Source organism: Stigmatopora argus, chromosome 20 (assembly GCF_051989625.1).
Source record: "Stigmatopora argus isolate UIUO_Sarg chromosome 20, RoL_Sarg_1.0, whole genome shotgun sequence".
NCBI lineage: Eukaryota > Metazoa > Chordata > Actinopteri > Syngnathiformes > Syngnathidae > Stigmatopora > Stigmatopora argus.
Genome location: NC_135406.1, coordinates 680,785 through 697,992, shown reverse-complemented (window position 1 = coordinate 697,992; position 17,208 = coordinate 680,785). Strand labels below are relative to the sequence as shown.

The 17,208-nt window shown below is 53.9% G+C and overlaps 4 protein-coding genes across 22 annotated transcripts in view; 3 read left to right on the top strand and 1 right to left on the bottom strand.

Moving 5' to 3' along the window:
- Positions 1-17,208, bottom strand: part of oxa1l (OXA1L mitochondrial inner membrane protein) — a 79,586-nt gene that overhangs the window by 2,660 nt on the left and 59,718 nt on the right. For 12 of the 15 annotated variants that reach the window (XM_077588190.1, XM_077588196.1, XM_077588197.1 and 9 more), the window contains 6 exons: positions 11,488-17,069; positions 5,787-7,674; positions 5,343-5,713; positions 4,967-5,203; positions 4,180-4,830; positions 183-4,118 (listed from right to left, as the gene is read on the bottom strand). In XM_077588190.1, coding sequence (XP_077444316.1) covers positions 16,963-17,069 — 107 coding nt within the window. In that variant the 3' untranslated portion in view covers positions 183-4,118; positions 4,180-4,830; positions 4,967-5,203; ... (1 more) ...; positions 5,787-7,674; positions 11,488-16,962. The remainder of the gene's footprint in view (positions 1-182; positions 4,119-4,179; positions 4,831-4,966; positions 5,204-5,342; positions 5,714-5,786; positions 7,675-11,487; positions 17,070-17,208) is intronic. The other 3 variants (XM_077588192.1, XM_077588193.1, XM_077588189.1) reach the window with 3 other exon arrangements.
- On the top strand, positions 3,514-6,153 carry ttc5 (tetratricopeptide repeat domain 5). Of its 2 annotated transcripts, none has more exons than XM_077588212.1 (9): positions 3,514-3,813; positions 4,002-4,134; positions 4,197-4,405; positions 4,485-4,635; positions 4,710-4,801; positions 5,013-5,216; positions 5,301-5,518; positions 5,607-5,751; positions 5,835-6,153. In XM_077588212.1, the coding sequence occupies exons 1-9, from the start codon at positions 3,772-3,774 to the stop codon at positions 5,952-5,954; spliced, it is 1,314 nt and encodes a 437-aa protein (XP_077444338.1). In that variant the 5' UTR covers positions 3,514-3,771; the 3' UTR covers positions 5,955-6,153. The 2 variants fall into 2 exon arrangements, with proteins under 2 accessions (XP_077444338.1, XP_077444337.1); XM_077588211.1 differs by having other exon boundaries at positions 3,519-3,813; positions 4,194-4,405.
- On the top strand, positions 6,519-11,817 carry LOC144065395 (sal-like protein 1). Its single transcript, XM_077588161.1, has 3 exons — positions 6,519-6,780; positions 7,959-10,945; positions 11,019-11,817. Exons 1-3 carry the CDS (start codon positions 6,705-6,707, stop codon positions 11,160-11,162), a joined length of 3,207 nt encoding a protein of 1,068 aa, XP_077444287.1. The 5' UTR covers positions 6,519-6,704; the 3' UTR covers positions 11,163-11,817.
- slc7a7 (solute carrier family 7 member 7) lies at positions 13,121-16,880 on the top strand. 4 transcript variants are annotated; one of them, XM_077588209.1, is made up of 12 exons: positions 13,121-13,263; positions 13,390-13,523; positions 13,650-13,758; positions 13,879-14,448; positions 15,168-15,293; positions 15,364-15,508; positions 15,579-15,702; positions 15,768-15,871; positions 15,932-16,028; positions 16,115-16,264; positions 16,342-16,525; positions 16,593-16,880. In XM_077588209.1, exons 4-12 carry the CDS (start codon positions 13,959-13,961, stop codon positions 16,664-16,666), a joined length of 1,494 nt encoding a protein of 497 aa, XP_077444335.1. In that variant the 5' UTR covers positions 13,121-13,263; positions 13,390-13,523; positions 13,650-13,758; positions 13,879-13,958; the 3' UTR covers positions 16,667-16,880. The 4 variants fall into 4 exon arrangements, with proteins under 4 accessions (XP_077444335.1, XP_077444334.1, XP_077444332.1 ...); XM_077588208.1 differs by having other exon boundaries at positions 13,876-14,448; XM_077588206.1 differs by having other exon boundaries at positions 13,650-14,448.

Genomic DNA, 17,208 nt, shown 5'->3' with positions numbered 1-17,208 from the left:
CTTTAAGACCTAAAATGACATGTATATGATACAACATGGATTATTATTTTTAGCTCTACAAAAGAAGTTCTTGTTTTTCACAGGTGGTCAAATAAATCAAGCTATTAAATTACCAGCATGCTAAATAAATCCTAAAAACTTTTTTTTCAAAACAAATATACATTTAATAGAGCATTTCCTACCTTTGTTAGCACTTGCGTCGCGCAGGTTGATGGACGTGGAAGCAACTCCATCTTCCGGACCTCCGCTCATGTAAACAAAAGACATTTTTTTGTTAGCACAAATGCAATTTGACTCAGATCGCATGTTTTAAACACAAAACATTTTGAAAAAAAGCCATTTTATGCCGATGAGACACCTCTGAGGCCCCTATAAATTCGTCTGTTTGCACACTTTGCCTGAAATGGGAGTCTACTGACTAGAAATAGATGATGTGCACATTGTCAAAAGATGTACCGAGATGTACATATTATTTTGAGCAACTTTGACATTTATTTAAACCCCCGGGAGGGAAAAAAAAAGCAACACAATGACATTTGTCTAGCTACTATGAGAGACTGTGACCAAAGAAACTATAGCTTGAGGGTGTACCTAATATTTTGACCAGTTAGGACACTTCATTAGGTACAGCCGGGGGTGGTGGGGGGGCCTACTTAAGCATCACATGATGTTTGCTATGATATATTATGTATGTGTATGTATGTAAACACACATGTATACACTACATGGTCTGCTATGACCACATAAACTGGGTCGAGGGTGTACCTAATATTTTGACCAGCTAGGAAACATCATTAGGTACCCTGCCTGGGGTGGGGATCACCTTCAGGTAACTTGGGGGTTCTACTACCCACTCCTGAAAATCATCTACTGACCACAATAGAGCATAATACGCAATTGATATGATGCATCTAACATTTTGGACACATCAGATACATTTTGGGGTTTTGGGGGCCAAGGGTCTAAGGAGGTAACCACTCCACTTCGTCACAATCAATGGAGTGCCTATGAAATGTCTACTCAAGCCAACTGACTTCATAGTCACACAACACTAAAATCTCACAAAATATTAACAACAATTGGAAAAAGCATACAAGGAGGTCAATATAGGCGATATGGACACAAATCGATCAACATGGCACATCATTTCACATCCCAATCACTTATTTAAGCTTCAAAGGGCAAGAAAAGAGGAGAATGTTACCCAGTGGGCGGAGCTAAGGAAGCTCATTAGCATATTGTCCGATAAAATTGTCCAATTTTCAGGCTTGAAATGCATGGCAAGTGACTAGCAAGAGTGTTGGGAAGACATTTGGACTCTTATCCGAGCAGTTTGCCTTCATTTCATGCACTTTTAAGTTGGCCACGCCCCTTCGCCATGAAATGAGGCAAAACGTCGACTCAAACCCTGGCAATCCCCTTGCCTTCCAAGCCTTCCAAGCCTTGCAGCTTCGGCGCTGGAGTCAGTGGGCGGAGTCTGAGCCAGACACGCCCACCGGTCCACCCCGAATGCATTTTTTTTTCAAGCTCCGCGCACAAAAACACTCCCCTCCAAATGCCAAGACACGCCCTTGGTCGCACTGCGCATGCCCATACAATTTGCAAACATCCCACCCACAAAACAATTATTGTTCAAAAAAAATCAGCCAATTTCATCAAAGCATGAACAATTACAAATAATTTCTTCAAAAAGAAAAATCAATATTTGAGCCATTCTGTCATTGTGCATTATTTTAAAAGTTTAAAAAACAAACGAGTCTGCATTTGAAGATTGCATGAGTATCATTTATACAATAGTTATTTTCAGCTTTGTAGCAAAATATCTGACAAATAAATTGTGGATTTGGGAAATGATATATTAAATTGTGGAGGTTGGCAAAATGTTTTCATCTGATCTGGGATATGAGGATCAAGCTGAACAGAAAAGAAGCGCACGTTTTACTAATAGAAATATACATCAAGAGACGCTTGTAGTAGAATATTGTAGCATTTCTTACCTTATTCGTGACTTTCGTTGTGCAGCCTGCATCGAGCGCATAAAATCAGCCAAAAAACCTCCCCAAAACTCGTTTTTTCCAGACTTCTGATCGTGTAATTCATCAAACCTGACTCGGTTGTATTTACTATAAATTCCCCCATTTAGATCATGCGATAGAGCGTCGAAAAACTGTTTACAAACAAAAGAAAGCACGGCAAACAAATTCGTCTCTCGCTTCCTGTTCCGCTCCAGGGTTCCACTTCCGGGTCGCCGGTGTCAGTGTTAACCTGGGTTTCCCTCTGACGTCATTTCGAGGAAGCCCAGGATAGCGCGCATGCGCGAATTTTCTTACGTCACAACCAAGCGCCAAATGAAGACGTAAACAAACAGCTTCCTCGATTTAGCTGAAAAAAAAAACTCCCGTATCAAGGGACTTTGTTTGCTAAAACATTTTCCCTCACAATTGCATACAATAAAGCAATTTTAACACTGTAAATATTCAGGCCAACAAACAATGCCATGTGTTATCATCAGTCTATTAAAACCCTCGCAATTGTATGAGAAAAGGGGTGGTAACATGTAGAACAAACTCCATTTTACAAACTAATTCAATTCAATTTATTGGCGAAAAGAAAAGCACAAAGGCTTTCTTCATTTACAAGATAGAAATGAGTATTGAGTAATGATTACAATGGCTACAAAGGCTACTCATGTCATAAAAGGGGAAAACTCCGTCTTTGTGGATTTCAGACGCTAAAATGCACAAATGACCGGTTGAAAGTGTGAACCAAACAAACACCATGTGACATCCGCAGAGCAAATGAGCACGCCAAACAATTTAAATCGCCCGCCTCTGTTCCGGTCTAGATTTCACTTTCCGGCTGCCTTTTGATGACGTCACCACATCGCGCTTTTAACATGAGTTTATTTTGGTTAGTCAATTTAAATAATGAATCTTGCTTTAAAATAATTAAAATTGTTGAAAATTGATACAAATGTGTCCTTCATATTTTTGAGGTTTTTGTGTGTGCGATTAAAAAAGGAAAAAACGCTACTCGGTTGTCGCAATACCGAGCAAATCCGATAGATGGCAGTCTCTCTATGGAAATTGGATTTTGCTCCCTTAACTGCCCGTTCCGAAATTGACAAAATAAGGACTGGTATAGTAAGGCGTTTTTTGTAAAATACGACATAGTATAGTAAGGCTTTTTTGTATAAAAAAACTACATAGTAGACATAGATGTTTGTGTGTGATTAAAAAAGAAAACAAAACGCTCCTCGTATTGTTTTTGCAATACCAATTAGGTCCGCCAGACGGCAGTCTCGCCATGTCTCTTATTATACAGGACGTGACGCCACATTGTGGCTCGACACCAAATGATGTCGAAGTAGCATTTTTAAAAAATCACTTGACTAGCCATGGCGTCATCTTATAATATTCAAATATGTTCCAAATATAATATTAATTCATGAGCTCAAATATAAGCATCGGGGTAAATTACCCCAAACAATTGGGCGAACTTTCATGATGAATAACGTGGACTGTGACGATGTTGCTTTCCGGATTTATTATGCGTACGGACCACCCTGACTTCCGTTGAAAAAGCAAAGCCTCATTTTTAAAGCCTTGACAATATATCGCCGAATCTTTGTATTTATTTATTCTTGTTTGTTGTTGCTTACGCTGAAATGAGTCGTTTTCTTTCAAATCCAAAATACCCAATTTTAGCATTAATGCTCAAGCAGTAACGCGATTTACAAGAGTGATTATTCGGAGTCGATTCACGAAGACAATGGCAGACGAAGATAACATCAGCGAAATCCAATTTCTAAAGGTCTGCAAAGCTTGACCGATCGTGTTTTTGTGCCATTGACGGCGATCGACGTCCAGTCCATTTTCAATTGTTTAACGGTTTCTTTCGTTTGAATAGTGTTATGTGGTGATTTGGCAAAATCATGTGTGATGAGTTGATTTTTTGGGGAAACCTTTTAAAGCAGCAGCTCCCTCCGGTTGCCATTTCAGGAGCTGGTGGATGACTTGTACAAGTACAGAGACGGTTACTTTGAGACTCACGGCGTGGACGAGGCGGCCAGGAAACAGGAGGATGTCGCTGGGGAGTTGGCAAAGGTGCTCCAAAAGCTGCAGGAGAAAGAAGGTAGGCACAAGTGTCGTGTCGAGCGTCTTTGGTGGTCACGCTCACCTTTTACCTCCTAGAAGGCTATCGGCACCACGCTCAGTTCCTCCTGCAGAAGGGCAGGTGCCTCAACGTGGCCCCGGATTTCAGCGCCGCCGCCGAGGAGTGCCTTTCGCGCGCCGTCAAGCTGGAGCCCGGCCTGGTGGAGGCCTGGAACACCCTGGGGGAGCAGTACTGGAAAAAGGGCGACCTGACGGCGGCCAAGAACTGCTTCACGGGCGCCTTGCAGCAGGTACGCCGGGTGGCGGGAGGAGGAGAAGGAGGTGGCGACAGCGCTAGAGGAGATCCTTGGAGGTCCTTTCTCTCTGCAGAGCAAGAACAAAGTGTCTCTGCGGAACATGTCCATGGTCCTGAGGCAGCTCCCGGCGGCCGACGGCGAGGCGCACGGCAAGCGGGTCCTGGAGAGCGTGGACACGGCGCGCCAAGCCGTCCAACTGGACGTGGCCGACGGGACCTCCTGGTGTGAGTGGGCCGCGCGTGGGTCGCCGTCCCACTTTTTCGGCCGTTTGAAGGAGCTTCTTCCCCTGTGGTTGCAGATATTCTGGGCAACGCCTACGTCTCCCTCTTCTTCTCTTGTGGACAAAAGCCGCAACTGTCCACGCAGGCGCTAAGTGCCTACGCGCAATCCGTTAGTACAGTCCACCCATCCTCGGCTGCCTTTGACAGACGGAAGAAAAAAAAATGTTTTTAAAGTTTGTGGGTTTTTTTTTAAAGAAAAAAAAATACCTTTGCATACAAGTTCAGTTTTGGTGGTTATATCCAAAAATTGCTTGGGATCTTGAAGTATCCTTACCTTGCCGTCCGTATGAGTCAAGCGTGCGTCCCTCCGTCTGGGATAGGAACGAGTGGACCGGGCCGCCGCTTGCTACCCGGAGCTGCACTTTAATCGAGCCACGCTCTTCCAGTACGAGGAGATGTTCGGCTCGGCGCTGGGGGGCTACGGCCGGGCGGCCGCCCTGGACCCCGGCTGGCCGGAGCCCGCCGAGAAGGAGAAGATGCTGATGGAGTACCTGGACCGCGTCACGGAGCTCTGCCAGAAAAAGGTGCAGCGTGTTTATAGAAGCCGCCCGCAAGGTGCTCCCACCCACGTGTTTATAGAAGCCACCCGCGTTTCTTTTCTTTTTCAGGGCAAGGTAAAAGCGCGGCGTTTACGCGGCATGCTGTCTGACCTGCGCGCCTCCTCGTCTCTGGGGCCGTGCTCCTCCTCCGGGTTCCGCTCCTGGACGGGCCGGGTGGGAGCCCTGGAGCCGCGCCCGTCCTCCTCCCTGTCGCACGGCCTCAACGGCGGCGTGGCCGCCCGGGGGAAGGTGGTCTTCAGCCTGGCGTCCCAGGGTCGCATGGCCTTGTAAGTAGCAGACGCCCGGGGTGGCACGGTCTTGTAAGTACCGGACCGCCGGGGCTCTCCGCTCCGCTCAGCGCCGTTCGCTCTCCAGCACCTTCGGCATGGTGGACGGCGAGGAGACCTGCGTGGCAGTGATGGTGTACAACACCGCCGACAGCTGGGGGGTCCTCATCGGAGACACGGTGGTCATTCCGGAGCCTCGGGTCAAATGGCACAGCGTCACGCACAAAGACAGGGTGAGTCTGGCGGCGGCGAGGACGGCATGACTCACCTGATGCGTGGCGTCTGACTTTTGTCCCCTTTTCTTCTCGCGTTCCAGTCGTTTGAATTCAAGAGCATCCGCGTGGACTCTCCGCTCTTCCTGGTGGTCAACGGCAGGACGCAAAATGCCCAGAGCGTCATCGTCACCTCGGTCAGCTACAAACCTCAGAGCGAATGAGGACGAGGAGGACACGCTTTGTACATTGCCGCCATTTTTTCTTCTTTGTATTTATTTCTACTTGTGATCACATCGTGGGCTCTCCAAATAAAGTCAGAATGTTGGAAGTTGCTTGGATTTAAGAGCCTTCAAGTCATTGTAGCTGTGTTTCTTGACTTTCAGCGCCACAAGTGCTACTAATAAAAAAAACATTGCTTTATCAAGCTTACTGGAGTTTTTTCTTGTGACAAAGGTGGCGCACAAACGGGCGTCCCGGCCGGGATGGCTTCCCGCGGACACCTGTTGCCGTCTTCTCTGCCCCCCATTTTTCACGTGACTTTTGGGGCACACTCGTAGGGGAACGCTTGGAGGGAGACAAATGGCGGGAGGGGAGGGGACGGTGAGGGGACGGTGAGGGGTCGGGGGGCGGCTGGGCAAGAAAAGAGAAAAGGGGAGCCTGCGAGTTACACGCCATTCAAATGCAAATCTGCCAGAACAAGGAGTGGTTGTGTGTGTGTGTGTGGTGGGAGAGGGTGTGCAAATTGGCCAAGTTGGTGTGTGAGGGCGGAGAGGAGACTTTGGATAAGGCGCACGCACGCACACACAGCGAGCGACCTGCACCGGCCAGCCAGCCAGCGTCCGCTCTTCACTGGTCTCCTGGCCTTTCTTTCCGGGGAAACTCGCAGGAAGGTCTTTGGGATTTTGGCTCTCGCCGATGCGTTTCACCAGTGCGGCCGAGGCGCCGGCACCCCCTTCTCCTCCTCGTGAATCATGTCACGCCGGAAACAGAAGAGACCCCAACACCTCGTCAACGCCGATCCGGGGGGCCCCGGACCGCTGGCTCAAGGTAGGGACCGCATTTGTTGGGCTTTTTAGTTGTTTTCTGTTTTGCGGGGGATGCCGACGCTCCGGTTGAAGCGCTTGCTTTTACAGTGCGTGGAAAGGTGGGGGGCGGGGGGAATAACAGGGGGTGCAGGGGGATTTTTTTTTTCCACCCTCTTTCTATTGTGGCTTCAAACTTTATGGACTTAACGCCATTTGAAGACGACATATTTTGTCAGCTTCTGCCAAAAAATACCAAGTGCTATCCATTTGGCGTGCGCTACGCGTTGATTGGCTGCCGAGCCTCTCCGTTCAAAGAGGTCGCGGGTCTATTAGGCATCAACTCGTGGATGAGCGGCAGCCCATTTTCAAAGCGCAGAACTTTAGCCACCAATGTTGTTTTTTTTCCCAAGTCAAAAGACCAAGAACTCCTTTCAGGGTCACTTTGCCGCAACAGGAGGGAATCGTTCATTTAGTTCCTCCATTGTTGCACACCCCCACTTTTTTTTTTCTCACTCACTCTGCGCTCAAGATCCCGAAAGAATTTGACCCCCGAACGGCAGAGGTCGGATGAGTTGACCAATCAGAATGCACGGACAGTGCCAAGACCCTCGGTCTGGCCCGACCCTTGACCTCCTCTGTGACGTAAGGGGGAAGGGTGAATGGGGAGATGAAAGACGGGGACGGGGCGGGGGGAGGGCGGGAGGGGGGGTTAAGAGGGCTAAGAGGTTGTCTTGGTGATGCCCATTGTCCTGGGAAATGTGTTGCTATGACAACAAGGTGGACTGGGAGCTTTTTTTGTGTGTGTGTGTGTGTTTGAGGACTTTGAGACAAGGCGCGCAAACACACACACACACACAAGTTCTCACTGGATTGTTGGGTGGTGGTTCTGCGAACGGAATCTTCAGGTGAGATCCACCTGAAGAAAGACACAATGGCACAAAGTTAGTATCAAAAGTACACAAGTGAAGAAAGACCAGCACAAAGTTAGTATCAAAAGTACGCAAGTGAAGAAAGGCCAGCGCAAAGCTAGAATACACAAGCACGTCAAGTCCCGTTTGGCGGCGCCACGGGGGCCACGTAGATCTCCATGGGACCCAAAATCCGGCGCCTCCCGTTTCCACCCCCGATGGAAGGCACGAGCGAGTCTTCCTCCATTTTGCATTGACGACATTGACCACCTGTGGTTTTTGCTCCTTTCAGATGAGCTGCCGTGCTCCAAGTCGCCATCGGCCTCCCTGGGCTCGGAAGTGACTTCGTCGGGATCGGCTTCCTCCTCCCCAAACTGGCAACAGGACTGCCAGCCCCCCTCGGCCCCTCGGCCGTCCCCCGGCGGGCTCCACGCGCCCTCCCTGCCCAACGAGAGCTCGCCCCCTCCCCACTGGGCGAACCACGTGGCGCCCTTCGCCACCTCCTTGCCGAACACCCACTCCTCCCTGTCTCCGGACTTCCCTCACCCGTCGCTGTCTTCGCAGACTCACTCGCCTCCTCCTCTGGGACGGGGGTTCGCTTGCCAAGCCCAGTCGCATTCCGCCGTGGCCTCGCCGACGACGGGGGTCTCCGTCTCGGCCGGCGGCGCCGCGGCAACCTCCTCGTCTTCGCGGGGTCCGGCCGCTCAAGGCGGCGGCGGCGAGAGCCCGGCTCGGCACCGCACCTCCAGTTTGGCCGGCCCGCCGGTTCTTCAAGTACCTCCCACCCTGGCCGTGCTCCTGGAGGAGCTTCGGGTCTTGCAGCAGAGGCAAATCCACCAGATGCAGATCACAGAGGAAATCTGCAGGCACGTGCTGAAGCTGGGAGGCGCCGTGCTGGGACGGGACGCCAACCCGCGAGTCGGCGGGGCCGAGGGCCGGCAGAAAGCCGCCTCCCTGTCGCCGGCGGCGCACCCTCCCGCCGCCGCGGCCTCGCCGCTGACCTGCCTCCCGTCGTCCCCGTTCGTCCAACCGCCTCTCTCCAAGCAAGGCTCCCCCCACGTCAACGGCGGCAGGACCCCGTCGTCCCTGTCCGGCTCCGCCGTGGCGGCGTGCCTCCACCCGCTGTCCCTGTCCGTGGGGCCGGCGCCGCGCTCGTCCTCCTCGGGCGGCGCCTTGTTCGCTCAGGGCAACGGCACGGTCTTCCCCGCCGCGGGCCACCCGCAGGAGCTCCCGTCGGCCTCGACGTCGGGACGGGCTCAGCACGGGTGTCGCTTCTGCGGCAAGGTGCTGAGCAGCGACTCGTCGCTGCAGATCCACCTGAGGTCGCACACGGGCGAGAGACCGTACCAGTGCCCAGTGTGCTTGAGCCGCTTCACCACGCGGGGAAACCTCAAAGCCCACTTCCTGCGGCACCGGGAGCAAAACCCGGAGCTCTCCCTCTCGCTGCTGCCCCCCGCGCTCTCGGAGCAGACGGCGAGCGTCTGCCCCCCCGGCGCCGCCGGCCAGAGGAGGAGGAAACGCAGGGGCGAGGACGACGAGCCCTTCCACGGAGGCAAGGCGAGCGTGGCGGACGGCGTGGCCCTGGGCTTCCTGTCCGGGACGTCCCAACGCCACCCCTCTCCTTCCTCTCTGCCCCTGCCGCCCTCGGTGGACATGGCGCTGCTGTCCACGGCCCATTCGCTGCTGCAGCTCAACCGGGCCTCGGCGGGCTCCGTCTTGCCCCCTTCCACGTCGCCCCTGTCCTCTTCTTCGCTGGCGAGTCAGTTTAAAGGCGTGAAGCAGCAGCAGCGCTTTGATGAAAACACTCCTCCCGCTCCTCACCCTTCCTCTGGCCTCCACGCTCCGGCGTCCTACTCCCAATTGAGTCAACTGCCCAAAATCCTTTTCCCGGGAGGTGCCTCCCCGCACCACCTGGCCCTGCTCCGGCCCACGGGGCTGGCGTCGGCCTCCCACATGGCCTCGGCACATCCGCTGCCCTTCCCTTTCCCGCCGTTCCCCAAGGCGGCGGCCATGTCTTCTCCCTCCACCTCGGACACCTCCAAGTTGCAGCGTCTGGTCCAGAAGCTGGAGAAACGGCCTCAAGGAGGAACCTCGTCTTCCTCCGCCGCCGCCGCCTCGCTGGCCCTGGGGGAAGCCAACGCCAACGCTCACGACCTGAGCACCGCCTCCGGTGCCGGCGCCTACCGCAGGGAGATGTTGGCCACCCTGGGCCTGGCTCCCAACTCGGGCCAAGGCGCCTCCACCAGCGACTCGACCACCGGCGTGCCGGCGGCCAATCAGTGCGGGGTGTGCCTGCGGGTCCTGAGCTGCGCTCGAGCCCTCCGCTTGCACCAAGCCACCCACCTGGGGGAACGGCCCTTCCCGTGTAAGCTCTGCGGCCGTTCCTTCTCCACCAAGGGCAGCCTGAGGGCCCACCTGGCCACTCATCGGGCCAGACCGGCCAACTCCCGAGCCCTCAACTCCTGCCCGCTGTGCCCACGCAAGTTCACCAACGCCTTGGTGCTTCAGCACCACATTCGCCTTCACCTGGGAGGCCAGATCCCGCCCGACGAAGACGCCACGCCGGCGGAGGACCGGGGCGCGGCGGACGCGGACGACGCCGGCTTTGTCGACGAGGCGGCCGAGCGCCGCCCCGAGGGCTCCCCGCCCCCGGCTCAACGGCTCCTTCCGCTGGCACTGGCCAGCGCCAGCCCTAAAAGCTCCCACGAGAAGACGGTCGCGGCTTGCGATCTCCAGATGGAAGCACCCGAGGGTTCGGCACCCGGCAGGAGCCCACCTCATCGCCGAGCGGACGGATCCGACGTGAGCCGCGACCCCGACGACCGTAGTCTCCTTAATGATTGTGAAGAGGAAAGCCAAGCAGACCTCGGGCACCCCGACAAAGCCCAATCGCCCGACCCCGGTTCCGCCGCGGTCCGGACTGACGACGGCCCGGGTTCCCCGAGTACGCCGAAGCCGGACGGGCCTCCCGAAATCGGAAACGGAAGCTCCCCGCCGGGAACCGGTCTCCCTGCCCTCGGCCCGGAAGTCAGCCCCGCGAGGGGCGTCTCTTCCGCCGACATGGGTCTTCCACGGGAAAGCTCCCCGAGCGAAGGCGAGCGGGACGACGCATCGGCGCCGCCGCCGCAGCCTCGGACGGGAACCGAAGAGGAGAAAGAGAGCTCCGAGAGCCCGGAGACCGCCGCCGCCTCCGGACCCCGTGCCCCGAATCCTCGTCTGGACAAGCCCTACAGCTGTACCCAGTGCGGAAAGACGTACGCCAGCCGCAGCGGCCTAAAGGTAAGACCTCGGGCGCGGAGAAACGTCTTGGCCGGAGGCGCGCTCTAACAAAGACCGTTTCTCCCCCCCCCAGGGCCACGCCAAAACTCACGCCGTAGCTTCGGCCGTCTCGGCCAAGGCTCAGAGCGACAAAGGCGAAGCTGGCGAAGAGCCGCCCGCCAAGGAACACGGCGCGGAGGCACCGGCGACGCTCCCTTGCGATGAGACCGCCCACTAAAGCCACCCACGTCACCACGCGGCCCGGCGTGTACGTACACCCTCGACGGGGCCATTTCCTTTTCTCTAGTCTTTTGGTGCGGGACAGTCGATAGAGGTAGATTTCCTTGTAGCGACTGACGCCTTTGCTAATGTATGTAACGTTAAGAGCGCAGCCGGCCGGGCCTTCTCGCCGGCCGCACGGTCAGCGTTGGTTTTCATTGCACACCAAAAGTAGTGGCAAGACTCTCGGCTTGCCAAACGGGACCAAGACGGGGGTCTTTCACATTCCGAGCCTTTACGGGCCACTCATTGAAAGACTGTGATTTTGCGGCGTGTATACATACTTGTCATTCCGAAGCCACGGGGAGTCCCCCCCTCCGCCGGAAATGACCTAAAATCAACAAAGGTGACATGACAATTGGAATTTTCCCAAAAATGAGCAAAAAGACCAACTCACCTGTCCCGTGAAGGCTTGACGTGTCACGACCGTCGTCCGCGGGTCCGTTTGGAACCCGAGCCCCCGCTGGCGAAAGCTAACTCTGTCCTTGCGGTCAAAGGTCGCTCCGAATGGACGGCATTTAGCAACCTATTTGCCCGAGCCAAGTGTGTAAGCTATTTTTTTTACCTATAAATATGTTTTCAAAGAAATAAAAACAATGGCGAGATGAAGAAGAGCGCTTGTTTGGATTCTTTTCATTCTTTCACTGCCATTGACGATAGGCTATTATTGTTTGACGTGTAGGGATGGATTGCCATAATGATATTAAGTCTTGTTGTTATTGTCTTACTGGTTTTACACGTGTTCCATGTTGGGCTCTGTTTCTTTGGATTGGCAAGTGGAGGTGATGGAGTGTGTGTATGTGTGTGTGTGTATGTGTCCAAGGGGGGTCTCCTTTGTCTGTACCTAATTCAGCTCTTTCTTGCCCATAGTGTTTTATTCCCTTTTGTGATTCTATGTGTGTGAGAAGGATAATCAGGGCCTGTGAGGATGTGATTGTGGGTGCAGCTGTAGAGGCCATCACCTAGCTACCCCCCATCACACTCTTTCATGCGCAGTCTTTCATTTTCACTTTCATTTCATTTCAGCCTTTTGCGACCCACCGCCCACCGCCCCCCCCCTCACGTGTAATGAGCTGACACACAGGAAGCTCTAATCCTCCAACAATACTTTCTTCCCTCCCCATGAGAGCGCAGCAGACCCCTCCAGTGTGACTGGGAGCGGGATGGAGGGGGGAGGGCTGGAGAGACGGACCTGACCAGCTGTCCCCCCCCCCCCTCCCCAAACGGCTTCTTTTAATCCTCACGGTTTTCAGCCTACGTGGCAACCGGTCGCCAAGGGAAAGAAGGTCGGAGGCGGCTAAGCGCAACAAAAGGCAATGAAGTTGGGTTGTTGCTTCTAAATGACTGCCTGACAGATTCATCTTCTACTTTGGTTGTCCACAAGGTGGTGCTATGGTCAGATATTAGGCAGAGTATCATTTAGTTGAGGCAATGTATAGAATTTGTTGAGGGGTCACGTGATCGGAAATTGTTAAGTGTATTTTTTAAAAACTGTTTTTTTAAGGGCTAGAAAGGAAGAAAATAGACACGGCAACGTCAAAAAGAGAAATCCCTCCCAAAATTGATTTGTACTGAGCAAACATGGTAAAAAAAAACAGCTAGAAAGTGAAGAACTATAAAGTTATGGTGATTGGGACTCGGATGCAAAAATATGTCATGTGGACCGCCCTAGATTTTTGGTCAAGTTTCTGGGAAAGCTTACTTTGGCAATTGTTGGTTTGTTTTTGTTGTTGTTGTCTTAAAGAATCATTAAGTCTGGTTGGTTTAAATTGATTTGTGAAAATTTAGAGCCCGTCAACGTGTGCCCATTAGCTTTGATGTAGTCTCTGATTTAATTAAAGTCCTGAGTCAGGAATCACACGGGTACTTAATTGTGGCTATGCACACACACACACACACACACACACACACACACACACACATCCACACACACACACTTTCCTCAGCGTAGAGTGCATAAAAGGCTCAAGTGCACGAGGAAGAGGAAGCAACAGAGGAAGGTCGGCAGCACACGGCCACTACAGCACTTTTTTTTTCGGGGAAGGATAAGGAGACGCTAGGTAAGCTTTCGGGGCTTTTCGGGCTACTTTGACTCCGGACATTTGGACGGCACAAAGGCCTCGTCCTTTTTCCCATACGGAGACGAATCCCGCCGGGAATTGATTACTCTTTGTTTTCGTGATAAGGGGCTTTAACCTTGAGTGGGTGGTCTTATCAGCACTCTCTCGAACCTTGCTCCCACGCACGCGTACAAGCCGTCTTGGATCGCCAACAAAGAAAGAGCAACTGGAAACGGGCTCGTCTTCCACTCTCCTGAAAGGTAACGACTTCTTGGCGGCGAGCGACAACTTCTTTGGCGCTCTCCGCCGCCATTTTGGAAGAAGGCGCCCGGATCGGAGTCAAGCGCGCTTTTGCCGAGCTCGGCGCCGACTTTGCTTCCACGCAGGGAGCGCAAATCGCCAAGAAGGACAAGAGTGTTTTCCATTGCGCCCGCCGTGAATCATCCTCCTCCGGCTCCGCTTGTAGTTCCGCCGATCATGAACTTTGGAAATCACGTGAGTAGTCAGCTCAAAGGGTGCGCTCGCGGCACGAGGTCCTCCTCTGGACAGACGCCGCCCGCCATCTCTACGGCGACGGCATCCCTCCAGTGAGCGTGGGCTTTGGCTCCGCAGAAGGCAGGAGAACACCTGGGATAGCGGCAGACATTTGCGAGACCCCCCTCGACCGCGGTCGAGACCGAGTGGGAACGACGGCCATGTCCTTCAGCCCGCTAGCGACGGAGGACACCTCCGACGGGCGCGCGCCCGCCGCCCGGACCGAAGGAGGGCAGGAGTCCATGAAGTTAAAGAAGGAGATCTCCCTGCTGAACGGAGTCTGCTTGATCGTGGGCAACATGATCGGCTCGGGCATCTTCGTGTCCCCCAAGGGCGTCCTCATCCACAGCGCCTCCTACGGCCTGTCTCTGGTGGTGTGGAGCGTGGGCGGCATCTTCTCCGTCTTCGGGGCCCTGTGCTACGCCGAGCTGGGGACCACCATCACCAAATCGGGGGCCTCCTACGCCTACATCTTGGAGGCTTTCGGGGGCTTCCTGGCCTTCATCCGCCTGTGGACCTCCTTGCTGATCATCGAGCCCACCAGCCAGGCCGTCATCGCCATCACCTTCTCCAACTACATGGTGCAGCCCATCTTCCCCACCTGCATCGCGCCCTACGTGGCCAACCGGCTGCTGGCGGCCGCTTGCATATGTAAGTAGCGCCGCCGAGGGCTAGGCGGAAGTGAAACCGCGTAGGGAGAAGGAAGTCTGCGCCATGTTCCCATTTAACGATCCCGCAGCTTGTCACGCTCTTTGCTCTTTCGTTCTTGTTTTTCTTCTTCCCCCTCGCCGTGGAAACGGCAAAAACTCCTCCTCGGCGTCATGGCCGACCTTTCTTTTCAAAGCCACAAAGAAACGAGAAGAAAGTATTAAGAAAGAGGCGGCGGGCGCCGATGACGAATCCAGTGGCGGTAAAGGAGTCCGAGCCCACCTGCCTTGCCTTTACTCGTAAGGTGGCGTTGGCCCATCTCAAAGCTCTTTATGGCGCCTCAGAGATAAGGCTGCGCCGATAGCGGTGAGCTAAAAGTCCTTATCGAGCTGAGACTCTGACCCCGAAAGCTGAAAAACAATCTCGTCTTCAAGGTGGTCTTAGCTAGACACGGGAAGGCGAAGCCATTAGACGGCCCGGGCCTTCTTGCCTCTTGTCTTGCCCCCAATTCCTTGGCCTGCTTTTAAAAGGCAAGCCTCCATTCCCAAAAAGTTCACAGTGGGAAAACAAAGAGCTAAACTAACAGAGCGGCTGCAATGGGATCTCAGCGCCTTGTTTTTCTTTCGGCTCGGCGTTCTCAGGCAACATCGGCGTGGCGCTTGTTGTCTTTGAGCCTCTTCCCCACAGAGTCTGGACTTGTTTCTGATTTTGTGTCTGCCAAGGTTTGTTGACCTTTGTCAACTGCGCTTACGTGAAATGGGGAACCAGGGTACAGGACTTCTTCACCTACGCCAAAGTCATCGCCCTCATCGCCGTCATCATCACGGGCCTGACCAAGATCTTCCAAGGTTGTGTTTGTAGACAAACGACACGGTCCGCTTGAGTGGGCACCAAGTTCTTGTGTCTGGGCTGCTTTAGGTCGAACCCAAAACTTTGAGGGCCTCTTCGACGGCTCTTCCCGGGACCCGGGAGACCTGGCCCTGGCTCTGTACTCGGCGTTGTTCTCCTACTCCGGATGGGACACGCTCAACTTTGTGACCGAGGAGATCAAAAACCCAGAGAGGTATGTAGGTGACAATGACGGAAGCCAAAGTCCAGGGCTGACCTCCACTGGTGTCGCTGCTGGCTGGCAGGAATTTGCCCCTGGCCATCGCTATTTCCATGCCCATCGTGACGGTGATCTACATCCTAACCAACGTGGCCTACTACGCCATCCTGCCCATGAACGCCATCTTGGACAGCGACGCCGTGGCGGTGGTGAGTGGCAAACTTCTCTCTTCTTCCCGCTGTCGGCGATCCAATCGCCAATCACTCCTCCACAGACCTTCGCGGACCAGGTCTTCGGCGTGATGAACTGGACCATTCCCCTGGCCGTGGCTCTGTCTTGCTTCGGAGGACTCAACGCTTCCATTCTGGCGTCTTCCAGGTGAGCGAGCGTGGCCTCCGCGCCCGGCCGTCAATGTTCCATCTGCTCGTGTCCGCCAAGGCTCTTCTTCGTGGGCTCCCGAGAGGGTCACCTGCCCGACTACCTGTGCATGATTCACGTGCATCGCTACACGCCCATCCCCGCCCTGCTCTTCAACGTCAGTCCCCTCCCTCTCCCGCGGCCGACTTTCCCCTTGACCACCACCGCCGCCGCCGCCAACCCCGGCGTCTCTTGTGCCCGCAGGGCGTCATGGCTCTGATCTATTTGTGCGTGGAGGACGTCTTCAAGCTCATCAACTACTACAGCTTCAGCTACTGGTTCTTCGTGGGCCTTTCCATTCTAGGACAACTTTACTTGCGCTGGAAGCAGCCAGACAGGAAGCGGCCGCTGAAGGTGGGCGGCGGGTCTCGGCCAAGCCGGGAACAAGTCGCCGGTCCGTCCCGCCGTCTTTAAGGCCGCTTCCATTTCAGCTCAGCCTGGTCTATCCCGTCATTTTCTGCCTGCTGACCGTCTTCTTGGTGGTGGTGCCGCTGTACAGCGACACAGTCAACTCCTTGATCGGGATCGGCATCGCCTTGTCCGGCGTGCCCGTTTACTTCCTGTGCTGCTACACTCCGGCCCACAAGAGGCCTTTGTGGTTACGAAGCGTCATCGGTAAGCGGTCGTCGCCGGCGCCGGCTAGGTCCCAATTGTTGACCAACTGTTAACCCTTTGATTTCAGCAAAGTGCGGGGTGCTCATCCAGAAGGTCTGCTTCTCGGTTTCAACGGAAGTGGACGCCGATCACGACGACTGAAAATGCACCACGACAGACATCACGCACGCACGCAAATACACCACTTGCTGTAAGTTAGTTTAGTTTTTTAAGAAAAATTGAACACGGGCATCACTTGACCTGCTCTATTTTTAAACAGACCGTTCATTTAAGTACGTCACTCCGACCATTGTTGTTCTTGTCCCTCAAACGTTGAAAGCTACGGGCTATTTATAATAAAACAACGAGGAAAAGGGTTTGGTGTGGAGCGCTTTTCCTTTTATTAGACGTTTATACACAAGGAGCACATTGTACAATAAATACGTCAAGGACACGCTTCATCCCAAGACGTCCTTCCACGGCTTGGTTTTGCTCAAGGACTTTTTATCTTTAGGCGATGGGATCTGCTGAACGGGGTTGTGGGTAAATGTCTGCCTGAGGGGACCTGAACAAAATCAAAGAAATGTTCTTTGAGTTCGATCAAGCGCCTACCAGAGCTCGTATCGGCAAAACTTTGGATTTGGCTCCTTCTTTGGTCACTCAAAATGTCTTCGATGCCACGCTAAGTGACAAATATTCTCCTT